We start from the raw sequence: 25,638 nt of genomic DNA, 5'->3' as shown, positions 1-25,638 counted from the left end.
AGGGGTTTAAGCACAACGTATCACTTACTGAAAACAAAGCCTTCAGTTAAAACAATGAGTGAGCTCTTAGAACATGTATATAGGAAACCACAACTTTACCGAAAAAATAATAAAAAGCTGACTCATAATAATATAAAGTAAACAGGATACGGTCAGTTTTGTGCAAGAATTAACATTTCTATCTGAAAATGTTTTTTATCAGATTGGAGGAAGGTTTAAATAAACGTCTGAAACAATAATAATAAACAAACATGTAACAGAAGTAATTTTCTTCACATAAAACTAATGTAATCAAAACCATATTAACTACAAATCCCAAAGCTGCTCTGGGTATCATGGCAGAAGTTACAATTGGGGCAAAAATTAGAATAGTCATCTGATCCGACTCTTACAACATTAAAAACTCTCGTTAAGTGAACCTCACAAGGTGTGGAAACAATAGAGAGAGCTGTAACTGGACGCAGTAAGACTGACGTTGCCCAGTATAAACTAGGGGCTTTACGGGTCCACTGAAAATGTAAACCAGTGTTCTACTCGTGTCTTTTTGAAGTAGCTGATGAAACGCGTCATATGGGTATATGACTCAATGACACACACTATTCCCATAAGGATGTAAGATTTGAAGATATGGGAGATACTTACAAAAGAGAGAGAGAGGAAATAAATTGTATATCCAACAGCTGGGCATAAGCTGAAAAATTGAATAATGCAGATGTGTGACTGAAAGTAACAGAAGGCACTGCATTATATGATGTTTGTTTTTCCACCTTTCCACAGAGGAAAAGGAGGCCCTTGATCTTACTCGGCTAACACAGCAAGCTTTTGTTCACAGATGAAACCGCCAGCAAAAAAAAAAAAAGAAAAAAAGGAGAAATAAAAAAAGAATGAAATCCGGCCACCAAATGTGGTCTGAGGGTGGTCAGTCCTAGTCCTCCACCACCCTCAGCACATTCTCCGTATGAGAAACACTCCAAAACACCATCAGACGTCACACATCCACAGCACTGACTGGCAACTCTACGCCTGCTAACATATTCTGGGTAGTCATAGTCATCAACAGACCATGCTTTTCTTCAATGTTTAAGAGAATTTCCCTTTGAACACCTGCACTTTCAAATGAAATGCATTGACTGCAAACACTTCTCATTGACGCACCAATACAAAATGATGAGGAATCAACTTCTTGCCCTTGAGGGCCACGCGTCTTTTATCAGAGCAGTGCGTTACTTAAATTGTGTATTGAACTGCGAAAATATCACTTTTGTTTCCTTCCCCCCAGAGGTGTGAAATATAGACAGAAAAATACCCTATCATGTAGTATTCACAGGAATGTGAAGTCCAACGGCTGTTCAAGACCTAGATTAGGAAAAACTCTTTCACTTGTACAACTGCGCAAATTATCACTTACATTTAGAACAACACGGCTCAAGGGGAATGGGAGCAAAAGTCGCCTGTGCTAATAGACTGTAACGCTGATCGTCTGGATACAGTCAGAAAATAGCAATCCTTTCAAAATAATAAAATTATCATCAAAAGTGATTGGTCTGAAACATGGCATAGACTAATTCCCTCACTTTAAACACCGAGCCAGCTCCATCTGTGAATCCTAAGGCTCAATAAAATACTTTTATATTTTGCATGAATTCATTTTTTTCCGGCTGTAATATAGTTCGTATTATTTTTCCACAGATAAGCATGCAAAGCTAACATATAATGCTTAGTAATAAAATAAAAAGAACCATGTATTTCTACCCCCCCACCCCCATTTTAAATGGAGGCAAACGTACATCAAGAAAAAAAGGGCAGAGTAAAGATCTATACTTTAAATGGGAATTAAAAAGGGGGAATTCAAACTCAACTCACTGTGAGACAACGGGAATTGTTATAAAAAATAAATATGGGGCAGACATCAGGACACTATTTTACTGAAGGCATCTTCCTATGTAAACACTTTGAGCCCAGCTGTAAAAATCCCAGCTCGGATTCCCAGCTCCTCATGTTAAGTTAGTAGTGCGCTGCCTGATCTTGGCACTGACTGACATCTCCAAAACAAAACACATCTAAATATAAAAATAAATAAATACAAACACACAAATCTGTGCAAGCCACGGAGAGCTCGGTACATCTGCAGTTGCTGAAACAGCCTGTTAGCATAATGCTTTGACAACTCCATCAGCCAAGTCTCAAGGTAGCTGTCAATCAGGATGCATCATTTAATCCAACAGCACTCCAAGGATTTTTCCTTGCAAACCACATGACAGCACATCTACAGCTCTATTTATGGATGCGCACAGTTGTGTTTGCAATGTGGTCATAATTAGAAAAAAGGAGGAGAGGAGGGGAGAAAAAAAAAAAAAGCAACAAGTCTCGATGTTATTCAAGACGCCACTTTAATATCAACACTGGCATGTGAAGTGTGATGTTGCGCAGTGGCGGCGTCAAGCTAAATGACAAAAGCACTATTTTATTCATCCTCTTTGGATAGACGGTGCTTCATTTGCAGCTCGCTATAATTAGATTAATGGTGCTGTAGTGCTGTACAAAGCAGGCCCACTTCACATTAGATAGCATATGAATTAGGACAAACACTTATTTCAATTCCAGGCAGAGAATGCAGTGGCTAGGGTATTTAGCATACCCTTTATGGTGGAATGAGATGTTAATTGTGTGCCATTACCTCTAAACTGCTTGCTTGTTGTATTAATCACTGTGCTAATTGATGCAGAGATAGAAATGTAGCCACAGGCAAGAAAGCAGTGGAATGAGAGCTGAAGATGGTGGATAAAGGATTATCGAGTAAACCATATGGAGATGGCACTGCTTTGAAAACCCTCCTCTTTGTGCCCACAAGCACCACTTCTTAGGAGAAGTATTGTAACCACCGTAGAAAAAAAATATTTTTCGCTCTTTTCGTTTGAATTTGGGAGAAAAAGCCTCTTCAAAAGACCGTTCAAGCGTGAAGGCATAAACCAGATGCAGCGAGTGTACTTGACACCTTGTTTTACAAACTAAAAAAAGGAAAAAAAAAGTCGAGACTTTTTTACGCTTCTATTGGATTTCCCTCAGACTCTACACTAATAAAGGGACAGGGGACGGGGGGATGGCGGGGGGAGTAGAAGGGATCAGTGGTTAATCCACCCCTGGCCCTAGCTAGCTGTGCAGTTGTGCAAGAGTGTATGAGCACAGAGCAACCGGAGCTGCACCCCTCTGAGTCTGGACAAGACGTCTAGTCAAGGGAGCTCTGACTCACTATCCAATCAGAGCAGGCGCCACTGGGCACTTCCTGCAGGGGAATCCACTTCAAACCATACATCCACCTTCAAGTCTTCAATGAGGTTCACTGAATGCTAGCAAGAGGTTAAAGGTTTTAAGGGCTGGAATCTGCTGCCCCCCCCCCCTCCCCTGTTACCCTATTCTACCCCTTAGGCCCCCACACACCTCCATCTGACACTCTGTTGCATCATAACGCCTGCATAAAGAAAGAGGGTTTGAGGAAGAACAAATGTTTCAACATACAATCTTCTTGCGCTTCATTATTATAAGGTGGCAAAAAGGATCCATAATTAGAAGACAATGCTGGACGACATGTGATATACATTTGATAGGTCCATGTTTGCCAATGGGGCGGGAACAAAGTCAGCTGGAACCAACAGGATCTACATGGGGAATTACACTGAGATTTTTCACATTTGTGTTTTCTGAGCTTGTGTTGACCGGCTCACTTCACCCAAAGACGACGCCCATGATGGAGAAAACAAAAATAACTGCATACGGAAATCTGGGCACTTTTGTTTTTAACTTAAAATTGTGTATGCTGAAACTTAAATTGCATATTTACGGTACTGTCAAATGCAGTAAAATTTGAGCCTAATATTGATGAAGATAAAAAAAAATTGATTGATTGGGGGATTTGATAAGGACCAACATTTTCCTAGGGTGCAAGGATTATTCAAGCGTTATGTTTTATTTTGCTGCGAGAAACTTCACTTCTATAGCATTCCATACTTTTCGGTTTGCAATTGTGTTTATTTTTTGGTTTCTTTGTGTGTGCGTGTGTGTGTTCGTGCATGTGTGTGAATGACAACCTTTCTTCAAAGATGAACTTGTGTTTCTTGAGCGGATAGACCAGTCTGCCTACAGTGCTGATTTTCTGTCATGCAGGTGCTGAAAGCTTCCCTGACTTGTCTTTCAGATTTCTCTTTGTTCCTCTGCAATCGCTCTGAATTCACTGGTGTTGATGATAATAATAGTGTTGGGTATCCATTGATTTGCTGTGGCACCCTCATTGTGAGTTCACTCAAGGAGACATTCATCCGGTTCCTTTAATTAGGGGCTGCACAAGCCCCTCTTAACACATGTACTTGACGGAGTTACTCTGATCCAGCCTTCATCACTACATGATCCTCTGCAAACGCCTAGAATACACGACTGTGTTGGTCAAGAACTCCAAGTCTCATTATATTTTTTCAGTCATAACACACCATTCCCCCGATTATATGCCTGAAATATTGTGGAGGGGCTTTAAATATATATAAAAAAGTGTACAAGATGATACATGGTCAGGAGAGATTTTACCAGGGCTCCCAAACAATCCTCAAAAGCCTTGATTGCAATTCATTTACAGGCTTTGATTAAACCCCAGAGAGACATCATCAAAAGCCATTTTTCTTTTTCCCCCCCTTTCTTTTAAAACTGTAAATAAAGAATTAAACAAAAATTGTAACGCAACTCACTGTCCCCGCCTCTGTATTAACCAAAAAATCCAAAGTCAAAAATAAAGTCAGCATAAAACAAAGAGGCGCTAAGTTGGGCTTTTAAAAAAACGCTATTAGACTTAAAATCGTGGCCAGCACAGCACTGCACTCCTAGTTGTTCAAAATAATTTCTTCTAATCTGCAGGGGCCTAATTACTAAAGCGCTGCTGCCCATTTTCAATCAGGCAGAGCAAAATTACACACTCTTTTGTTCATTCCTCATATCACACATGATGCACTGTCATTCTTCTTCCGACCAACCTCACTTTAGTAAATCTCTACACACCATCTGTCACAGCCGTGGCTTTCAGTGTGGGAGACTGGACTGGACCTATCTCATTATTCCTCCTGGTCATGCTATATACACATATTTCATGCTAGCTCCAGACCTCTGTTTGCAACTACTCTGTGCTGTAGACGGCTGGGGGCCTGATAAGCAGGCTTCATTTCATTCCTTGTTATGCTCTGTCCCATCTGACCAAAAAAAAACAATAATAAGGAATGGAAGTATGTTTCCAGGTTTCATTTGCCTTTGAATTTGATTCTGAGCAAATTTATAATTTGAGCAAAACATGGTAATCTGTAACTGTCACCGTTTCTCAGAAAGGTTCTGTTCCACAGTCGGAAAGATGCCTTTTCCTCTGTTAGGCATGAAATAATGCGGCCCCGGGAACTCGGAGAAGAAGACAACCATCATTATTCAGAACAACAAGAGCCACACAACGTACACTGTCCTGCCTGCTGCTCACAACCTGACCTCATCCAACCAAAAGCAGCAGCTGCGGCAGAATAAAAGCAGCAATCAGGAGATGATCGAGGTCCTTATAGGTAACGAGGTGCGCTACAAACTCAGAGAAGACTGATGCAGCCCCAGACAACTGAAGATCCTGACCCCTAGCGCTTCTGAACTACTGATCATTCGCTGCAGGATTCCCCAAACAATGGCGATCACAAGTCCTGGAATAGTTAATGCGACTACCTTAGATATGGAAGTTCAAGGTTCATGCTAATCTTGGCCTGGGATACCAGCTGTGAACCTATAAAGCCTCCTGAAGGTGTACATTGATGGCCTGCATGGAGTCTTACAGACATCTGAAATCAATGCCCCTCTGATGGGGGGCCCAAAAAGTGGAGGCAGGTGTAAGTCCACTGACCTACTGCTGCATTTGGGAGCTGGAGAGGGATGGAGGGGTGAGAGAAGCGATGGGTGGAGAATAAATTAACTTCACCGTTCCCTAACCTTTTATTTGAGACTGGAGAATTCATCTTTAACAGTTGCTAAACACAATGTCATTAAAAACAAGTTATCTCCTAACTCTCCTCTGAGAGCGACAATACTCATAAATTCGATTTCAAAGAGGAAAGCCAGCTTCAACAAGGAGCTGTATGCACACGTGATTTCCTGTTCAGTTCAAATTAAACAATATGTTTATGTAGTGGTTTGTCGAGAAATTGCATCTTAGGGTATACAATTGCAGCTATCTGAGAACATTAACCTTACGTTATTGTAAGACGAGCTTGAGTTTTAAGACCTCAAAATCAAAAACAAAATTTACACTCAAAAGAAAAATGGTTCAGCACCTCACTAAAACAAAGTCTTATATACAAATGTAGTGTAAAAAAATTGAGGCAGGCATTCACTAAATCAGCTGTAAAACATGTGAAATGTGCAAGAACCCATACTGGGATGGGGTAGACGAGGTCAACAGTAGGGAGCCAGGAGAAGGTTGAGAAAGACTTCATGACCCTCGATAATTCTACACAATGGCTAGGCCCACAGTCGATAACATGGGGCTGATGACTCCAGAGCTACTCCTGTGCACTCCTGTGAGTGGGGAAGTTGGCCTTTTTTTTTTCATCCAACTCAAAGCCACCCAGCAGGAGCTGCAGGAGAACTGCAACATTGGCATTTCAAGACATCCCACGTGTGATCACGAGGGAACACATGCATTTCCCGAGCGATCCTCCTGTCAGACCCTGGTCTGAAACTGAAACGCACGATACCCAGAGACACATTTTTCCAAAGGTACAGCCCACAAAGAGAGCTGGGCTGGTGTCCAGCTTTTGAGCAGAGCCTTTACGATTTTTGGGGGCCCACCAAGTGACTGTGCTGCTATCTTTCATATGTCTGCCTTCAGACCTAGGGCTTCACTGCTGTGGAGACCTTTGGAAGGACATTTTCCAAATAAATTGAAAAAAAATAATGATTTCAACACTGGTATAACTAATGGTAGAGGAGTTATGAGTGCATTCAATTGTCCTCGGCATACGTCATTTTTATTAGTTGATTTGTCCTTGCAACTGTATGCTTAAAGGCATCTTAAAGTGAATGAGCATCAAGACTTGAAAGGCTAATAAAACAAATGGATTTCAAGGCCTCCTTGACAATACATACATATATCAATAGAGTATATATTTAAGTTGGCCGTTTCACCTATCAAAGACATCCGCTGGAGTCGAGAAAGACTAAGATATAACTCATATCGCTCTCCCTAACATCTAAATCCATGAAGACCTATATTTAAAGTGGGATACTTATTCGACAATTAGGACACAGGAGAGTGGAAGTTATATTATAGCCAATCAGGGACAACGGGGGTCATAAATCTTAAGGGTTTGGGGGGCACAGCGAGGTTTGGGAAGTGCTCGTTTCCCACTTATTCTTCGCAGGAAATCCATCATTGCCCTTTGTAATGAGTTCAAGTATGGTCAAAACCTTGGGAAGACCATTGTTTATCAGAAAACCATAGCAACAAGGTTATGAAAAAACAAACAGGCAACAACAACCACCATACAGGACCCTACCATACGAAACTGAGCACCCTCTAAAGTAAATGGTCCAAATGCTGGATGCATAAATGGAGGGCTGTCTGCATCAGGCCTTTCTAAAAAGGTAGCAAAGAAAGATTATTGTGTCTGTAGTATTTTTATTTTTTTTTGCTTTGGTTAGTCTCATTAGTACTTTCACTACATCAAGCCATAGGGAAATACAGCAAAGCTCTGACTATTCTGAAATTGATAAACTATTACTGTGCATATAAAAGCAAGTACCAGATTTATGTGACCCCTTTCAAAAGTGAAACATGAATGATGCATCCCAAAAATGAGCTACGAAATGTCCCTTTTTGCCGTCAAAAAAAGACCTTTTCTTTCTCTCTCCTGCTCTCTCAGAATGTTATAGCTAATTTGCCTCATGGGTATTGTTGAAAGGTTTTTGTTTCATTATTTTCAAGTGCAATTTACAACTAAAGCTGTGAGACATGAAGTAAATGTTCTTATACATTTCAAATAATTATTAAGAGTTAGGACACACACTTGTACCATAGAGCTATGCATAATGAACCTGCCTGAGAGTAGGCATTTAAAAAAATAGACAAAAGAGAAAAAAGGCATCTTCACAAAACACTTCACAATCCTACTGCCTCGAGTTTTAACAATGAGAAACATTGGGGTTGTGTCCAAAGACAACCTGTGAGCTACTTTCTGATTTTAACAGACAGAGATGTGTCTGTTATATTCTTTTTATTTTGTAACACTTATTAATTCTTCTGATGAGGAGGAATTCCCAAAAATGCTGTTGGAGACAACAACACTGAAGGATAAGTGGTGTACCAGATGAGTCCATACATGTGGACATTACCAAACATTTGAAGTATACCTACTTCAAAAGAAATCAATTAAACACAGTTGTAAGGGTGTTAAACTCTGGCTGGCTATCTTATCAAAGATAGAAGCATACTCCACTTAGCTGGATGGCTAAATTTAATTGACAACCTGTCAGTATCACTGTGTGTCCCTAGGGACAGATAATACAAGTTCAGAGGGAAGCATGCGCTACTGTTTAATTTCTGTACTCTGAGGCAAAGCGAAAAGGATTTTAGTGGCAAAAAGATTCTTACATATATATATATATATATATATATATATATATATATATAACATGATTGTATACAAAAACAAATAAAAATAGAAAATGCTTAAGCTCATGGGTGCTTAAATTTCTTGTCTATCAAAACATTGTTTGAATTACATAAAAGAGTGGTTGATCATATGATGTCATGTTCTCCTTAGTACAGAGATTTTGCGTAAATGGGTATTAGTAAAATAAACTGCACATGCATATTCAATTAATTAAATAAATGTTAAAATTTTCTAAATAATAAAATCACAGAGAAAATACTTATTTTGAATCTCCATAGCCTAAAGTAAGTCTGGCTGCTTCCTATAAGGGCCATAATGAGATTTAAGGTGTATTATGGTGCCCTGTTAGGATGTCAGTTTTCACTCTACTTTTTACCCTCTACCAAGAGAAATAGCCTTTAGCTGAACTGCAAAAAGTCAAAGCCTGAAGGCCAGAGGGACCCACGAAACTTAAACAGTTGGTAGTCAACCACCACACACGATAAAGGAAAAGAAAAAAAGTTCAATCACAGCTCTAGAGAGTAGGCTAGCGACAGAGAAAGCAAAGTCGGTGACAAGAGTCAGTGGCCCACTTAACATTGAGGCTTTGCTTCATTTATCACATTCTTGACCCCTTTCTACCTCTGGCAGTCCCTGCCCCCTCACTCCCTCCCTCAACACAGCTGGGTTTTGAGACTTTCATCGCAGCTTCACCTTGCATGGAAACCTCTGAAGCAACATGTCACAACACAGGGCTCCACACATACAGCAAAGCGTTGTGCAGGGAACAAACCGCGGCTCCAGGGAGAACAGCTTAGGTACCCAGGTCTTTTTTTTTTATTTTTTATTGAAGGCTCACAATAAATATGGCAAACACCATCTCGTTGAAAAGTAAGGAGACAAAGAAGTCTGTGGGGGGAGTGTGGCCATCTTGCATCACATGGGAGGGACAGCAGCCCACATTTGACTGAATCTTTGAAAATATCTTCCACACCAGTAGTTAAGATGAAAAGCCGTTCAGATTAAATAGTACTGATGAGGGACAATTAGAATTAGAAAGGTTCATTTTACAAATCAGCCTCATTAAATTACAAAAGTCCAGTAGAAGAAAATGAATGTCAAACGTTTTAGTTAGAGAATAATCATTACTATTTCTTTATGTACTTGATTGTGTGCAGAAAGCTTAGCTGGGAAAAGAAGAATATGTATGCAAATGTGGTACAACTTCCATACACTGTAGAGCTGCATATATAATGGTAACTCATGAAACACCTCCAATCCTCCCTGTAAGACAGACAAGGGACTGCTACCATCTCTGTCCTAATATAATATGACACAAAATACACAAGTTCTTTTTGAAGTTAAAAGAAGCGCATATTATATATATATATATATATATATATATATATATATATATATATATATATATATTATTTTCTGGGAGGACTATAGTTACGGTCTTAGTTCCTAACAAGTCATTTGGGCCATGAGAAATGTATCCCGAGATAACACGGGCATCCCTACTGGTACTGTGATTGTCCTCCCAGGAGCCTGTCATACAACACAGTATAAAGAAAACTTGCCCTATTTAATATATTATCCCCCCCGCACCCCCCCGACTGCGGTTACACTACAACAATGAAGATTTGAGAGTAAGAGAGGGGGGGGAAAAAAAAGCAATGTCTTTTCTGTTCTTGGGAACATCCTACACAGTAGCTCAAAGCCATCAATAACACTGTCACAGTGCAGTTACTACATAAACAGTCCGATACCGCACACTGTACCGCACAAGAAGCAATTTGAGCACTATCCCTGCCCCTGTAATCAAAGTGCAGATATAATTAATGGGGGATGATAACCCCTGAGCTCAGAGGAAGGAGGAGGCAGACTAAGTTTAAAGTAATTAAGGGGAAGCAGGGGTTGAGGGGGGCGGCCTTGTGGCTGCCAAGTGAGGTTAACAATGGTGCAGGTGTAGCGGTACATTCAGGCCTGGTCCGAGCTGACAGGTGACCACAAACTGCCTAACAAGCAGGTAATTACACCGCAGAGGTAATTTACTGAAGTAAGTGCTACTCTCACAACCCAGTTGGGATGACTACTTACAATTAACCACAGAGACCTCACAATGGAACATGTGTGCTCTTCAGTGTGAAGGACTGGCTGGATTTGCTTGAGGGCACCGAAAGTCAACATTCAGAAGAAAGAAAGGAAAAAGGACAGACAGAAACACATGGTACAACAAAACGGTTATGGATTACACATTTCTGTATTTTTAGATCCCTATGGATATTGAGGTGAGGTGATCTGTAGATGTCCAGACGATGCTGTAAATAGAATATGATTTTCTACCTAGCTCTACACTACACACACAAACAACTTAATCTGCCTTATTTTAATAATTGTAGGAATCTATTAAAAACAAACAATTGAGAGGTGTTATTATGTTGTTATAAGACAAATTATGCAGACAACTCTTATTACATCAATCTCACAAGCAAACCAAGAAAAAAAAATCAATTAATCGTCTAGTGAATACCAGTGTTTCACAAAGTAGCTTAAAAATGACCCCAATAAAGAAACTTAGTTTACTACATTAGTTTACCCAAGAATTGTGAAGAAAATATACTGCTCAAACAAATTAAGGCAACACTCCAAGTTCAGAAATCAATGTTAAGTGTTCCCTTAATTTTTTTGAGCAGTATATTTATTCTCTGACCTCTCTCATGTTCTCACAATTTTTTTAATTTTTTTTCATTTCAATATGCACAAAAAACTTGTAGAATCCCACGCTATGTGGGCCCTTGCCACTTAAAAAACCTGCAGGGTGTAAATAGGACACAATAAATGAAGTTGCCTATACGGTTTCATTTTTTTCTACCCCGCCCCATATTCCTCATAATTAAGGTATCTTTTATTTATTTTACAAACTGTAACCTACTGAGGCCAGAATTTAAAAGAGCTTACGAGTGAATATATGCTTTACAGGAGAGAAAAGGTGGAGAGAAGCAAAACAGGGAGTGGGGACATATATCCTAACTCAAGGCCAACAGTTGCCCCGTTAACCTTGCACTATGACCTTTGTGCACTGCTTACATAACTGTGTCGAATGTCAAGGGATCGTGAGAAGCCGAGTCTATTACTGGGGGAATATAGGCACACTGCTAACAAGTTAATCAGGGCTGCCACATAGCCTGGAAACGCAGAGGAAAAAAAACTATTAAAGCGGCAGCCTCAGCTATACAAACAAAGACTAACCACCTGAGACTGCAGGGGACAGGATACGGGCTACTTATAGCAACCATGAACCAGCGCACAAGAATAGCAGGAAAGCTGCCGAAGTTACTGCAGCACAGGCCTTTGAAGTCCACCACTTCTATACTATTATAATACTGCAGGCGAAAATCTTTGAAGACAGGTTATCCTCCGCGGCGTTGTGTCCTGTTGTGAACGAATTGTTTCCTCTCTGCCTTTGTGTTTTTTCTGTTGAAACTGACACTCTTAATTGTTCTCCCCACGAGCGGCAGTCCAGTAAGAAGCTAAAACAACACCGCCGGCGACATAAGTCACCCTCGGTCAGGTGTCTGTTACTGCGGCCGTGCGTCTCGCTGGCCGGGTCAGCCTTTGCAGGTGACGCGGTGGTGGAGCAGCGAGGAGCCCGCGGGCAAAACCGTCTCTCCACTACAACTGTGAGGGAAGAGCTTGGACAGGGATGGAGAGAATGGATCGGGCAAGGAAGACAATTACACCATAATGCACAAATTCTCCTATAGAATTTCCTTAGACAGTGCAATGGAAGAGGACTGTCCGCTATCGATATTAAGCTTAGAATGCAAATTATTCCAAACCGACATGTTGTACCATGTTAACTAAAAGAGAGGAGGTTGTGTAGACTTGCACACAACTGCATCAACTGACAGGCATGTGCTATATATATGCAATGTCTGCATTTAAGCACAAGGGCACAACTATCAGGGTGTATTTATAAACAATGCAAAACAAAGCAGCTGCCAAATGCATTTCAACCTCCTTGTCAGTGAATGCGTGACATTGTTTTTCATTTTAGGAGCTGCTCGGTACTTGAAGCATCATTAACATTTCACTTGCTTAAGAAATACAAACTAGCTGATATTAGGCACGAGATTTCCTGAATTGCCTTTGAAGACCAATTGACTACATTAGTATTCTGGTTCACACAACCAGCAGCATCAACAATTACATACTAAATAACAAGCAGCAGCAAAAAAAAAAAAAAAACTGAAAATGAGCTCATGATGTTTATTTATTATAAAAGCACTGTTGAAACAACTCCATGTGTAACCAACAAGAGCAATTTTCCTCCACTGCTCAGAGGCAATATAGGGTACCATTTACAGTGTCACCTGTAATTGAATCAAATGTAGTTCACGACCACAAAGGGAGCTCTGAACTACAACTCGGATTTAAAGATCTCAATCTCAATATTCACCCCAGCGCGTCATAAAACTCAAGCTGCAATGTTTTTTTTTTGCAAACCAAAAAAGATGTCAGATATTAGGAAAGGAGAATGTGAGATTCACACCGTCCTTTGAAAATCATCTGCACCCCTGTGTTCCACCCGGTCCAAACATGGATTGCCCCCTGCAGCTCTCCTGAAGACAGAAAATTGACACACCTGAAAGCAGGATGCACAAAGGACACAGTAGATGTCTCCTCTCATGAGGCCTTCAAAAGTTGTGCAACAGGAGCAGTTGGGGGTTGCCTTGGAAACATCAGTAACACAAGCTTGTCTTCTCAACTGAATTGGGCTTAGCCAACTGGAGAGGGCAAAGATAAACAGCGGCGACAGTCACACCACCCTGCAAAATTAATCTGAACTCAAAGGTTTGGTTCTGAATCGACGTTCACTTTACATAAGCACATGTACATGAGAGACAGAGAAGGGGGGAAAACAATTTTTGTATGAAAACATACATGAAAAAAACACTTGTCTGATGAAAAATGATGAAACACTGCTTAGTTTAAATGTTGTGTGACAGAACATCACTGCTGCTAAGAGACAGATGTTCTGCAGGCTAAATTACATTCTTGCAATACAGATAACTGACAGTCAGTATAATAAATATCTTCAATTGGCTGAATTATATGGTATGGTAAAGTTACTGTGGTTTACCTTTTACTGTTAGTAAATATCGTCAGACTTATCTATGTGTACGTATCTGCTGCACACAAATGAATTTAGACAGTATTTACCTAGCTGACCTCCCACCTGCCTGTGATGTGAACCCCAACCTGAGTTAGCGATGGGCCGGTGGTATACAGTATACCAGTCTGTATTGCATATATGGAGTTTGGAACACAGATCCAAGCATAACACATATACTAGTTAGTTAGCCTGAAGGCAATCCAACATTTCTGTTTTTAATTAGTCTGAAATGGATACCAGTTTTTCCATGGAACTGGTACATATATGTATAGGAATGCAGTTCTGAGGGCAAGAGTATAGATGTGACCTCTATTATCTTGTCCACAGTGCTGCTTTCCCTATGGAATATTTTGAATATACATTTTTACCCCTATATTTATGTTCACCCTTAGTTTTTGTATTGCGTTTGTCTCTTTATACTCATTACACAATAAGAACAAGATATTAAAACAAGCTCCCAAAAAATAAGACACAAGAAACCAATTGTACTCATTGTTTTCAGATTTTTTTCTCCATACTACACACCTACGTCTCTTTAGATTTGCACCTGTTAACTTCCTTTGAGAAAACGGGTCACAAATATTAGACTGAAGCAAAAAGCTTTAGTAAAATCCCCCTTTTCTCAAGGTGGTATCTGTATTCTTATAGAACAGTGTGTGTTTGTGGTTCAACAACTTACTACAGAATGTAGGTTTGAGGGACTAAGAAAGTTTTAATGGTATGTCAATGAACATTACTCTAAGTGTTTCCAAGGATCTTAATTATCTACAGGCTGGGAAAGAAATGTAATGGTGTCAATGACTATCCTAAAAAGCAGAAGGGGAAATCAACTCACACACTGCAGTGGTTTAATGGGAATGGGATCATCGACATGTGAAAGATCTGCTATCCTTTCATAAGATTTAAAATATATCTTCCATTTCTATGAGACAAATGACTTATTTACCTTTGACAACTTGATAAAAACGTGATAAAAAGCAGCTCATTCAAATTTTGAAGGTTTGTAGACACTGAGAAAAGCCCCGTGAGCTACACCACTCAGAATCTCCTGACACCGTCAGCGTTGCTGAATCTGATTACCTGTCTCACTCAACTTTGCAGCTTACAACTATATAAACATATTGAGTACTGTAACATACAAAAGTAAAAACACATTGATAGCTTAATTCATTTCCCCCTGTAGTATACTACAAATCCTTTTGCTAGTAAGCAAAACCAGCTTAGTCAAGTAGATTTCATTTAAAAATATGCAAGCATATAATTACAAAGGCAAAGGTGGGGGTAAGAGCACATATTGCCCAAAAATGTACAACACCTAAATATAATAGGATGCCCATGGCATCTATCCATTTACAGCATGCTGTGCTTTCCAATGAGGAAATATTCATGCTCCCCCCTCTCTCTCATATCCTTCAGTTGAAGCAGGGCTGACGACAAGCCCAAGTTTGATGGGCGATCACTGTATGTCCATCTATATTAACATGGGAGAGTCTGAAGTCAGAATAATCATTAAACTTTGACCCCAGTTCGGTGTGATATTCTTAGCACAGAACGTGGCCTAGCCCTGCCGTCACACAGATCCAATACTGGGGAAGAGGGAGTGCAAAGCTGCACGTTAGCTGACTGCAACAGGAAATCCCTGGGCTTTCTACTGGCTTGGAATACAATACCTCCACAAAGAGAGAGCAAGACAGAAAGGGAAGAGGGGGAGATAAGAATACAAAGAAAGATAAAGGAATTACCCCTACAATCAAACAAATATATATATTTTTATTTATTGTTTGTTTTTGCATCATAGGATTCGGGGGAGAGTTTTCTCCAGTATGAAACATAGAGCTCATGTTTATTTTATATATTTTATTTTTTTAAATGGCTGCTTCACATTTTCTAACTGCATGTCCTAGTAAAGGCATACACTACACTATAATTATTCCATATTTTACATTTAAATAGCTTTTAAAGGGGAAAAAGATTATTGTTTTTAAGTGTTATTAGGAAATGTTGAACCTTAGAATCTTAATACATATAGTAATACACAATAATAGAAGTAGTCTGATTTTACAATTACAAAATGAACACTGACCATTTAAAATATTTGTATTTGTTTAGGAAGAACTATATTCGTATCACTCATTGTTAACCATCTCTGGTTAGAATGGTTGGGTTTAAATTATTTACATGGTTTACAATGTCTTTAAAAAGGAAATCACTCATATCCCTTCATCCAGTGTATGTATTAATACCAAATGGCCACATAAGGCTAACATCTATCAATAACTGAGATTAAGCCGCTCTCATTATCAGCCCGAGAGGTACAACAGCAATGGTGTCATAGCTGCTTCAGGTAGCGCCGAAGATAGGATTTGATAGGATTAAACAGAACAGTAATCCTTTTCAATTTATGACCTTCTCGTTTACGTTCATTCTTTTGATGAGACTTATCGCGGCAAAAACAGTTTATGGTACATAATCTCATCAACCAATTAATCTCTCTCCTGGCCCACATACAGATACTACAGTGCTTGAAAAAGATTGCCAGAGCCCCCTTAAAACACAAAACATGCCCAGGATCGGCACTCTGTCTTTGTGAGGGAGGACAGTATTTATTAGAATGGGTGAAGTACGCTTCACGATAATGTGGCTTTAATATCAATACATTGTAGGCAGCCCATTAGCAACACTAACTTTCTCTTTTATGCTGACAGTAGGTATTTCAGTGAACTGACCTTCCTGCACAGTGTGTGTTACCATAAAAAGAAACAAGGGCCCAGTACAAAATTAACGGAACTGCTTAGCATCAAAGCCTTTCATCCGAGGAAGACAGTACGGCCAAAGTCAATACAAAGAGTGCAAGAATGTTATGCTGTTTATATTGTCATCACATCACAGGACTCTGGGAGCTCTTCGAAAAGAAAGAAAGAAAGGAAAGTCGCTGTTCATTTTTAGTTTCCCTCTCATTCAAACCAACTGTAATTTTCTGAGGTAATAGTGTAGTGTTTGTGCAACTTACAGCAAATTTCCACCACGTGCCAAAGCAATCACTCAGAAACTTGCGACCCTTTTGAGTGAGTTGGCTGCCACTCGACACAAGTCAGGTAAGGCAGTGTGAATGGTGGATCCCAATAAGAAAAGCAGTGTCACCCTATAAACATTCAAAGGAAAACAGATGTATTCTGTGATGCCAAACATGTAGTCCCAGCACTCAAGTGGTGGGGTGAATAAATTACACTTTCAAAGGAGGTTTAAAGCCGCCACTCGTTTCGATGACACAAAGTGATTTATAAAATCTAATGAGCGTGGGCTCCTTCATTAGATATTAATTTATTCATTAAGTATTAACTCTTGTGTCGCCCGTGTGGAGGCGCTGGGTGACACGTCTTCATTTGAGAACAACAGCACACAGCTGGGGTGTTTATTTTGGTGGTCTCTGCTCACAGTGGGAGGAGAGGGAAATTATGCTTCCCCCCATCACAGGGGAGTGGGTCTCCTGGTCTAACATGCCACAGGCCTGCAGGTTTGTCCAATTTATCCTGTTGGCACGGGGGTCTCAGTGATACCAGTATAAATGTGTGGAGCTTCTGCAATTTCTGACTTCCTCTGTGAGAGGATTCTGTCCGCTGCACACCCACCTTCGAGGGCGATCCCAGAACTTTGGGCATCAAATTCTTAAAACTTCTCTGGTCCTTTTTTCGATAAGCATGTTACAGTTACACCTGAGAGTAAATCTTGCAGAAAGTTGTTTGCTGGTGAAGACAGTCGTTTCCTAAATATAATATTTAGCCTTGTTTATCTACGGTTCACACAGATTAAGTCAGACGAAAGTAATTCAATACAAATAGCATAATCATGTCACTTCCATGCTATAAATCAATTATGACCTGTGCATTTTTATTTTTCAATACCATTCAGGCTGTTTTCAATATTATCATCATTATTATTCTGCAAGTAAGTAAGCCTACTTATTTAATAACTGCATAACTTTATATGTGAGGATATTTTCTTAAATGGAGATAGAGATCTATGACAATGACAATATAAGTCGTTAACCGGTATAATACAGTGTCTTTTTCAAAAACTACAGTGCTATGTGAATTCATTTTCTGCCACGACATCTTAAACATTGCATATACTTTAAAACAGTCAACCTCTTTCTATGGTAAAAGGTGAGAATGTGTCAGAGATAGAACTATCACCCTGAAGCACAAGCTCAGAGAAACGATTCTTCTTTCTTTTCTTTCTTTTGCATTTGTACAACTACACCTTCCTATGGGAGGCTGCTGCATCCAGCATGCAGTGAAGAAAATTCCTGCTGGAAATCAGGCCAATGAGTCACTGAAATACAATGCTGGACAAGTATGATGTGCCTCCACTTCTAGTCATGAGCGATGCTGTTAGAAACATCACCAAACTATCTGCTTCCAGCCATATAATCTAGATGCCAGTAAGAAAAAGATTCTGCAAATTAACCCTGAGCAGCTCTATATATGGTATACAGAAAGAAACTTGTAAAAATGTACATTTAAGAGGTTTACATATCTTCTTTCAAGTACGTAGGGTTGTTTTCACTTTGACCCACTTGATTGCCACCTGCCTTGCTTTCTTTGAATTGAAGGCTATAGAGAGACATGTCTCACTTTAAGAAGGATCTATTGTGCTGCTTCTTTGAGGACATCTTAACGCTTGAATGAGACCACAGTGACATCTGCACCATTCAGAGAGAGAGAAGTTGTAATCAGTCTTAGTGTATTCTTGCCCTCAATTCACAGTGCAGGTACTGTGAGTCTGGCAAAAGAAGCTGTTTGTGAAACAATCCCTTTAAACAGAAACTCTTGCCCACCCCCTACCTCCCACCCCTACTGCCGGACTCAAAGCGGTAGTCCAGATGAGTCACTCGTCCATCAAAGGGAACGGGTAATTGCTTTGCTAATCTTTCAGGGAGAAAAGAAAAGAAAAAGAGGAAAAAAAAAAAACTTTCAAAACTTCAGTTTCTTTTTTTTTCCTCCAAAAGAAAAGCCAATATTGTTACGTTGGTCAACTTCTGAAGGGTTTTGTGGTTTTCATTTACATATAATTACACTTTAATACGAGTGTGACAAGTGCAAAGACTGTTAAGTGGCAGACAGCACAGGCTGCGCCGGACCCCCTATGATAGTGGATGACAAGATGCAGCACAAGCTCCATCTCCTGCTAATTAAACGAATCAATTAAGAGACTATTGTTGCAACTGTGTAACTGATGTTCTATAGTGGCAATAACAGCCCCACAGGGAGGTCTTCTACTACATTAAAACGCTGTCCTCTACAACTCCATCTGATATCATTAGAAACACTTATTTGCGTCTTGCTGTCATGTCAGCGGAAAAGGCGAATTATGGAAATACAGAAACCAGAATGGTCCCAGTATGAGACCTGGTTCAGTGCTCAACCTCCAAGGAGGACGACCACTGAAATCCTAAAGTTCCCCAAAGTTCCTTAATGGAATAGATATATCCATCAACACAGCAACCATTTAGTCGCTAGGTAAGGGTCATAGATTTGCATACTTTCCTGCTAAGCGAATACAGTTTAAGCAGATAAATTATCATATTAAATTTACCCTCCTCAGTTAAACTGATTGAGTTCCAAATTGTTTTAGATGGCTGTCATTAATCCCTTCTATAGGCTAAGTGCTTCTCCTCACAAATTTGATTGTGCTGGTGCATCAAGGGTCAAATTAAAGGCATATTAATGCTGCATCCTATTTCTGCTTTATTTCCAGGATATCATATGTACATACCGTTTTGATAGGAAAAAAAAAATTAAAAAAAAAAAATTACATAGTTAATCCACAATTTGAAACTCTCAAGACGATAATTGGGGTCTAAAGTAAGATCACAAAAGTAGCAGCTTTGTAAGACTTTTTTTTTTAAATATTCAACAAAAGCATTACGTCAGATGTATGGTTTGGAAAGACATTGGGAAAAACAAATTAAAACCTATTTTTGGTTCACACATTTAAAGTGTTTATTATATTTTTAAAAAGGCATTTAAAAGCTACACAAAAGATTTCCTTTGTTTTTACTTGAAATTGAATCGCTCAGTTAAAATTTTAACGTTTTCTTGCTTGTAATGCATATGCATATATATTATGGAGATCTTTTGGCAGCTCTGGGCAAAGGCGTTATTTTCCATGATAATGACCCTCAAACACGGTCAGACTAAATTACTTAAATCAGGAAGAACAACATTAGGTTTTGAAATCAAATCACTGGTCTTGCTAGTCTCCTGACCTTCACCTCATTGAAATGTAATTGAAAGAGTCGGACAGAACACCCTTCACAAATGCGCTCAGAATAAAGACTGAATGGGTTGCAGTTCACAAACTGGTATAGCTGCGTGACCGACCAGCCCACAATCCAGGCACATATCTTTCACAAAAAGGGGGAGATTCTGATGAGAAATATCAGCAATAAAATGACAAATACATGCCTTTTTTCTTAAGGTTTTAATATAAACATTTCATTTCAATGATTAATGTGTCTCTGTGTGTGTGTGTGCATGCGTGTGTGAGAGAGAGCACCTGCTATATCTGGAATCCTTCATAACAAAACAATTATGAGGGTTAATACCCACAGCCTGAGGCTCATTGTGTGGGCAATATCAGTAATCCTGCTTATGAGCACGGTACCCGATTCCTGGCACAGAATCTGTGAGAGCGAGTCCAGGAAGTGGGTTTAGTCAGATGTGCATAACCCACAGGTGCTCCATGGGGTTTCAGGTCTGATTGTATTTATTTTTTCAGAGCAGGAGTGGTGGAAACTGCAGCACTGGCTTGGACAGAAAGACAAGTCCAGTCTGCCTGCCATGAGCACACTGTGGCCCAAAATGCCACCTGCAACACAGAGGGGAACGTTGCCTAATGATGTCTCGATAAGGGTGTCCCCTTATTGTTTCAGAAGAAATCAGGATTGTATTAAAAGGTATATCACAAAATACCAAGTGGAAGACAAAGGTAAATTGACTTTGTAGTGTCTAAAATGTGTTACTAGTTACAAGAACAAATCAAGCCTGGACACAATGTTAATATGTCCCTCTTCAAAGGTGTTGCTAAAGTAGAAATTATATTTATACTTAAACAGATTCACATAAATCTTTATTTTTATTTTACTTCCCTTCTAACTGCTTCTTGGCATCACAGGGAATGAAATCCCAGCAGTGTTGCAGGGGTGTAAATATTGCTAAAAAAAAGCACGAAAAAAAAAAAAAGGTCAGTGATGTCTCTTTTGTTTTTTTGTGTGGTTTCTTTCTATTATTTCTCAAGCTGTATTTCCCCATACCTAGCGACTGCATATGTCAGCTCGCTCGGCGCACACTTGTTTCTTATCAACAAACCAGAAGCAGAACTACTGTGTTTGCCATCTAGTGTCAGTAAATCAAATGAACCATTTCATCCATGCTGATGCCCCCATGACAGGCAGCCTCACTGTACTCTCAATCAGCCAGCTCCTAAACCGGTGCTGACAGAGAGGTCAGCGGAGTTTGTGCTGAGCAGAGCCACGCTGCCGCAGCTGTGCTACGACTCCAGCTGCATGGCCGAGTGCCAGGCCGAGAGAGTGGCCGACAAGAGGACAGGTACTGTGCTGGCCTCGGATAACTGCTGGGCCTACTGAGGAGATAAAGGAAATTACAGGTGCCCCAATTAGACTGAACTCTGCATTCTCCATTTCAGCGGTTCTTCGCACATCTCATTCTCTTAAACTCATTCTGTCAAACAACCATCATTTCAGATTATATAAGAGGGTGCGGTGCTTTCCCCTGAGTGGATTAGACTCGCTCAGCTCTCATGACTGTGTGAGAGAAACATGTTGGCCCCGAGCACTCTCTGGCACGAAGGTCTTTCCCAGTAACGCATCTATGTATTTTAAACGGCAACACGATTGGTCATTTTTAGGGCCCATGACCGTACGACGCTCTGCCCATTCGGATTAAAGAACATAAAATTGACTGTAGAGTGATTCCTTTAAAATGCAAAAGGCATGAAAGATTTATGTTTTTCCTCTGAAAGAGTGTCGACTTTCCTCATGAATGTTAAGATATTTTCTCCAAGTGATCCTGCATAGAAAAGCCAGATGACAGTGAAGCCCCAAGTGGATACTTTTGAAATCCCACTGAATGACTAACGGTTCAACAAAAAGGGTTGTAGCGATCAACACCACATTATTTCTTATTATTGTATATATTTTTATGAAAATCATCTGGAAATGTATAAATATTAACTTACCACTGTGCCCAAGTACTGAAGACTTATCTCTCCTCCTGGACTGCGGGAAATGCACTAGAGATTCAGAGGGGGAAAAAAATAAATCAGTTAAACTTTATGATGAAACAGCAAATATTTGCAAATCATTATTGACTTAATATTTATGTAAGAAACGCAAATGCATCTTATTCATAAAGATTCCTCAGTTAGGTGATAAAATCCCCAAATTGAATTATTCTTATATAAGGAGACAAAGGGCAAATAATCTATAATGGTACAAATGTGTATGGGGAAAGGATACAATCATTTTTAACTAGGTCTAAATATACTTGTAATCTCAGGAGGAAATGTTTTAATTCTCTCAAATGTAGTGTGAAAGCCAAGAGTAATTTTTCACAAAATCTTATTTTAATTATAAAAGTTAATATTATTGTTTCCATTTTTCTTTCATTGTCATGGCTGATTTTCTACTCTTTTAAATAACGTGTAATCAGAGGAGTGAAGAATTTCCTGCTCCAGATTATTTGAATTCACATTGTAGAATTTAAATCAATTTTCCTTTCATGCTTTTCAACTTCATCTATAATGCCAGTTTTCTTTTTTCCTTTTTTCATTTGGAAACCGAGATTAGCGAAGATCTGTCTTGAAACTATCCATTGGGTATTATTATCAAAAGATCTAGTGATGGCTTGTTTCTGTAATTTTTCTTTTAAATGAAATATGACTCTGATTTTGGGAAGTCATCACTGAACATTAATGTGTAATTACTGACACTTGTTAAGAGGGGTCTAACACAAATGTCTTTGAACAGCAATGTGCTTAGTTCAGAGGCATTGCCTATAATAATAACGACCAGCGCATTAACAAATGGAGAGAGGTAGGGGGGAAGAAAAGGCTTAATTAGAGGCGATGTGTAAATGTTCATATTAAGTTTCATTTGTTGTAAAATGTTAAAGGTCTATGTAGTCAGCACAGAAAGAAAATAACCACTGACAGTGTCTCCAGCCTCACCCTTGCTAGATCACAATAGTTGTTAGGAAAGCAGGTCAGGGGCTGTCACAATAATCAGAGCTCATCACAGAAGAAAGAGAGGAGGTTTTGCCAAAGCCTGACACATTACAACAATCATGATTAATGGAGCTTTGAAAATAAGGGAAATCAATTAATATGAATTCTGACAGTTAAATTTGAGTCGAGGCAAATACGAACGCGCACGTCTCTCTGAACCTTCTGCAAACTTAACATCCCCTTTCTGGGAATTAGGGTGGGGGGGTGGAAGAAAAAAAGTGGGAGGGGAGTGAAACGGCCGCTTTCTTTTCGAGGAAGCTGTCCGCTCCCGATGCCAAAACAAATGAACCAAGAAATCACCACGTGATTACCTCCTAGCAGACAGCCGCAAGATCTTAGCCAGTGCGGCTTTTCCCAAATGTTAGCAAAGATAAGCGAACAATCAACTGTTGTGTAATTAGAATGGGAAAACAGCAGCTGAACCTTCTGTGATCAGGCAGCCTCGTCCCGCTCTCCCGCGTACTTCTCAGCACCGCTCCCCACGGGAACCCTGTCACATCTCCAGCCCGATATTTGCCTAAGGTGCAGAACCATGCAACTCAAATCGCAGTAATGTACCTTGCCATACCCGAGACACAGCAAGCGATTTTAAATGGAGTAATGTTTGTGTCTTTCCATACAATTTTTTAATTATTCCACTTTGTACATAATTAAAAAGGGAGAGAGTGTGGTTTAGCTCCTTTAAGAAAAAGGGGGGGAGAAGAAAAGAAAAGAAAAGGTAAAACATTCTGAGAGGAGCTACGGTAGGATTTGCTTTGTATTATAGGTTAAGTATCACAAAACAATGCCATCGGGCTGCATCCTAGTAAGTCCAGCACAGTTTCCTCGAGATTTCATCGCTGTGACAAAGATCTTTTAATCCCTTCCAAGCGCACCGTTCCTGTCTAGAGCACAGGACCTAAAACAGAAGATAGCAGCTGCAGGTTGCCCTATAGGAACACGTCGAGTGAGTGAACGTCTAGGCACAGCATCAGGTAACTCGGCTTTCAATGATCTCCTTGCAAGTTCTGAAGGACTCGGGAAGGAACAGAGCAAAAGGGCTCGGCAAACGAGGGGACAGAGCAGATTACCTGAATAAATATTAATGAACAGTATCCACCTATTGAGAGTGAGAGGAGAGGCTGCCTGTGAGTCCATTTACACACACAGCGAAGGTAAAACGCAGTTGACACAGATACTCATTCATCACTCCTGAATTAAAAATCTGTTTACTCGATGTGTTCATTGAAAACATTATTGACCAACTTAAATCAATTACATGTACAATAAAAGTCGATTAATTCAAGACAAATCTATGTTAGATGTTCATAGGGGTAATGAAATCATATCCCGGTACTAGCATATTTTTCTATGACACACACAATGCATAAAGAAAGGATTTACACGAAAAGGAGTGTATAAATTCACACCATTGCAAGAGATACTGAAATGGACAACTTCGTAGCACATTACTGTATTTTCTTGTGGAATACACATGATTTGACATGCTGTATTTTACTGAAATCTAAAAGAAAAAACAAGCAGAAACCAACATTTATTTAATAGCATCATATGTGTTCATACTATGATATGATGCGTATTTATGCATATTGTGTGATGATAAATGTGTTTAGTTGCATTAGAAAGGTAACTGGCATTGTTCATTATATCTGACATGTTTTACTATATTCTACTGCACCCTGCTCGCCCTGGACAAGGGCGTCTGCCAAGAAATAAATAGATAAATAATAAAATGACGTGTCAAAGATGATGCTGAAACCTCCTTATTGTACCTGAAACAAAGTCAGAGAAGTGCACCCCTTGTGTGGCATCTTGTTCTTTATAAAGACCAACATTATTTAATAAAGACTTCTCTCTGCATGCTATGAAGGAATAACTGAATAAAAACCCTTTTAATTAGCTAGCATTCCTATGCTGTTTTATTGGCATCAAAATCATACCTTTTCTTATGTTAATGCAAAAATGCATAAGGAAAGCTTTACATGAAAAAGAACGTATAAATTCACACCATTGCAAAAGATACTGAAATGGACAACTTCGTAGCACATTAGTGTATTTCAGCTATGTTAATGCCTGCATATCTCAAGTGCATAAGTCACAGCCAAGACACCTACCATATGGTAACGCCTTCTGCATCAGAAACTACTGCCCAATTAGAAAACAAGTTCAATATTCTGTCTCCTCCAGGAGCTTTTTTAGAAATGTTATTTATTTTCATTATTTTATATCATTCAAATGTTTTCTACAGATCTCAAAGGAGAAGCCGTACCAAAAATGTATTAGATTATTTAAACTTCATAATTATACTACAGTAAAGAGGAAAAGCGCAGTGAGAAAACTATGTAGGTCTACAAAGCCAAACACCATTTGTTCGAAGTTAGACTCAGAGAAAAATTATTCTCTGTAATTTCACATCAAACCTATGCTGACACACAGCAGATTTAATAGTTAGGACTTTCCATAACCTGCCCAGATCCCAACTGACCAGTCAGCACA

At 39.5% G+C, this 25,638-nt stretch overlaps 1 protein-coding gene across 1 annotated transcript in view; it reads right to left on the bottom strand.

Moving 5' to 3' along the window:
- pcca (propionyl-CoA carboxylase subunit alpha) overlaps positions 1-25,638 on the bottom strand; it is a 151,656-nt gene that overhangs the window by 14,583 nt on the left and 111,435 nt on the right. Inside the window, exon 21 of the mRNA XM_066706763.1 lies at positions 22,096-22,149. Within this exon, the coding sequence (XP_066562860.1) occupies positions 22,096-22,149 (54 nt within the window). The remainder of the gene's footprint in view (positions 1-22,095; positions 22,150-25,638) is intronic.

This window comes from Amia ocellicauda, chromosome 6, assembly GCF_036373705.1.
Source record: "Amia ocellicauda isolate fAmiCal2 chromosome 6, fAmiCal2.hap1, whole genome shotgun sequence".
Lineage (NCBI taxonomy): Eukaryota > Metazoa > Chordata > Actinopteri > Amiiformes > Amiidae > Amia > Amia ocellicauda.
Note: the sequence above shows the minus strand (reverse complement) of the source record. Positions and strands in the feature narration are given on the sequence as shown.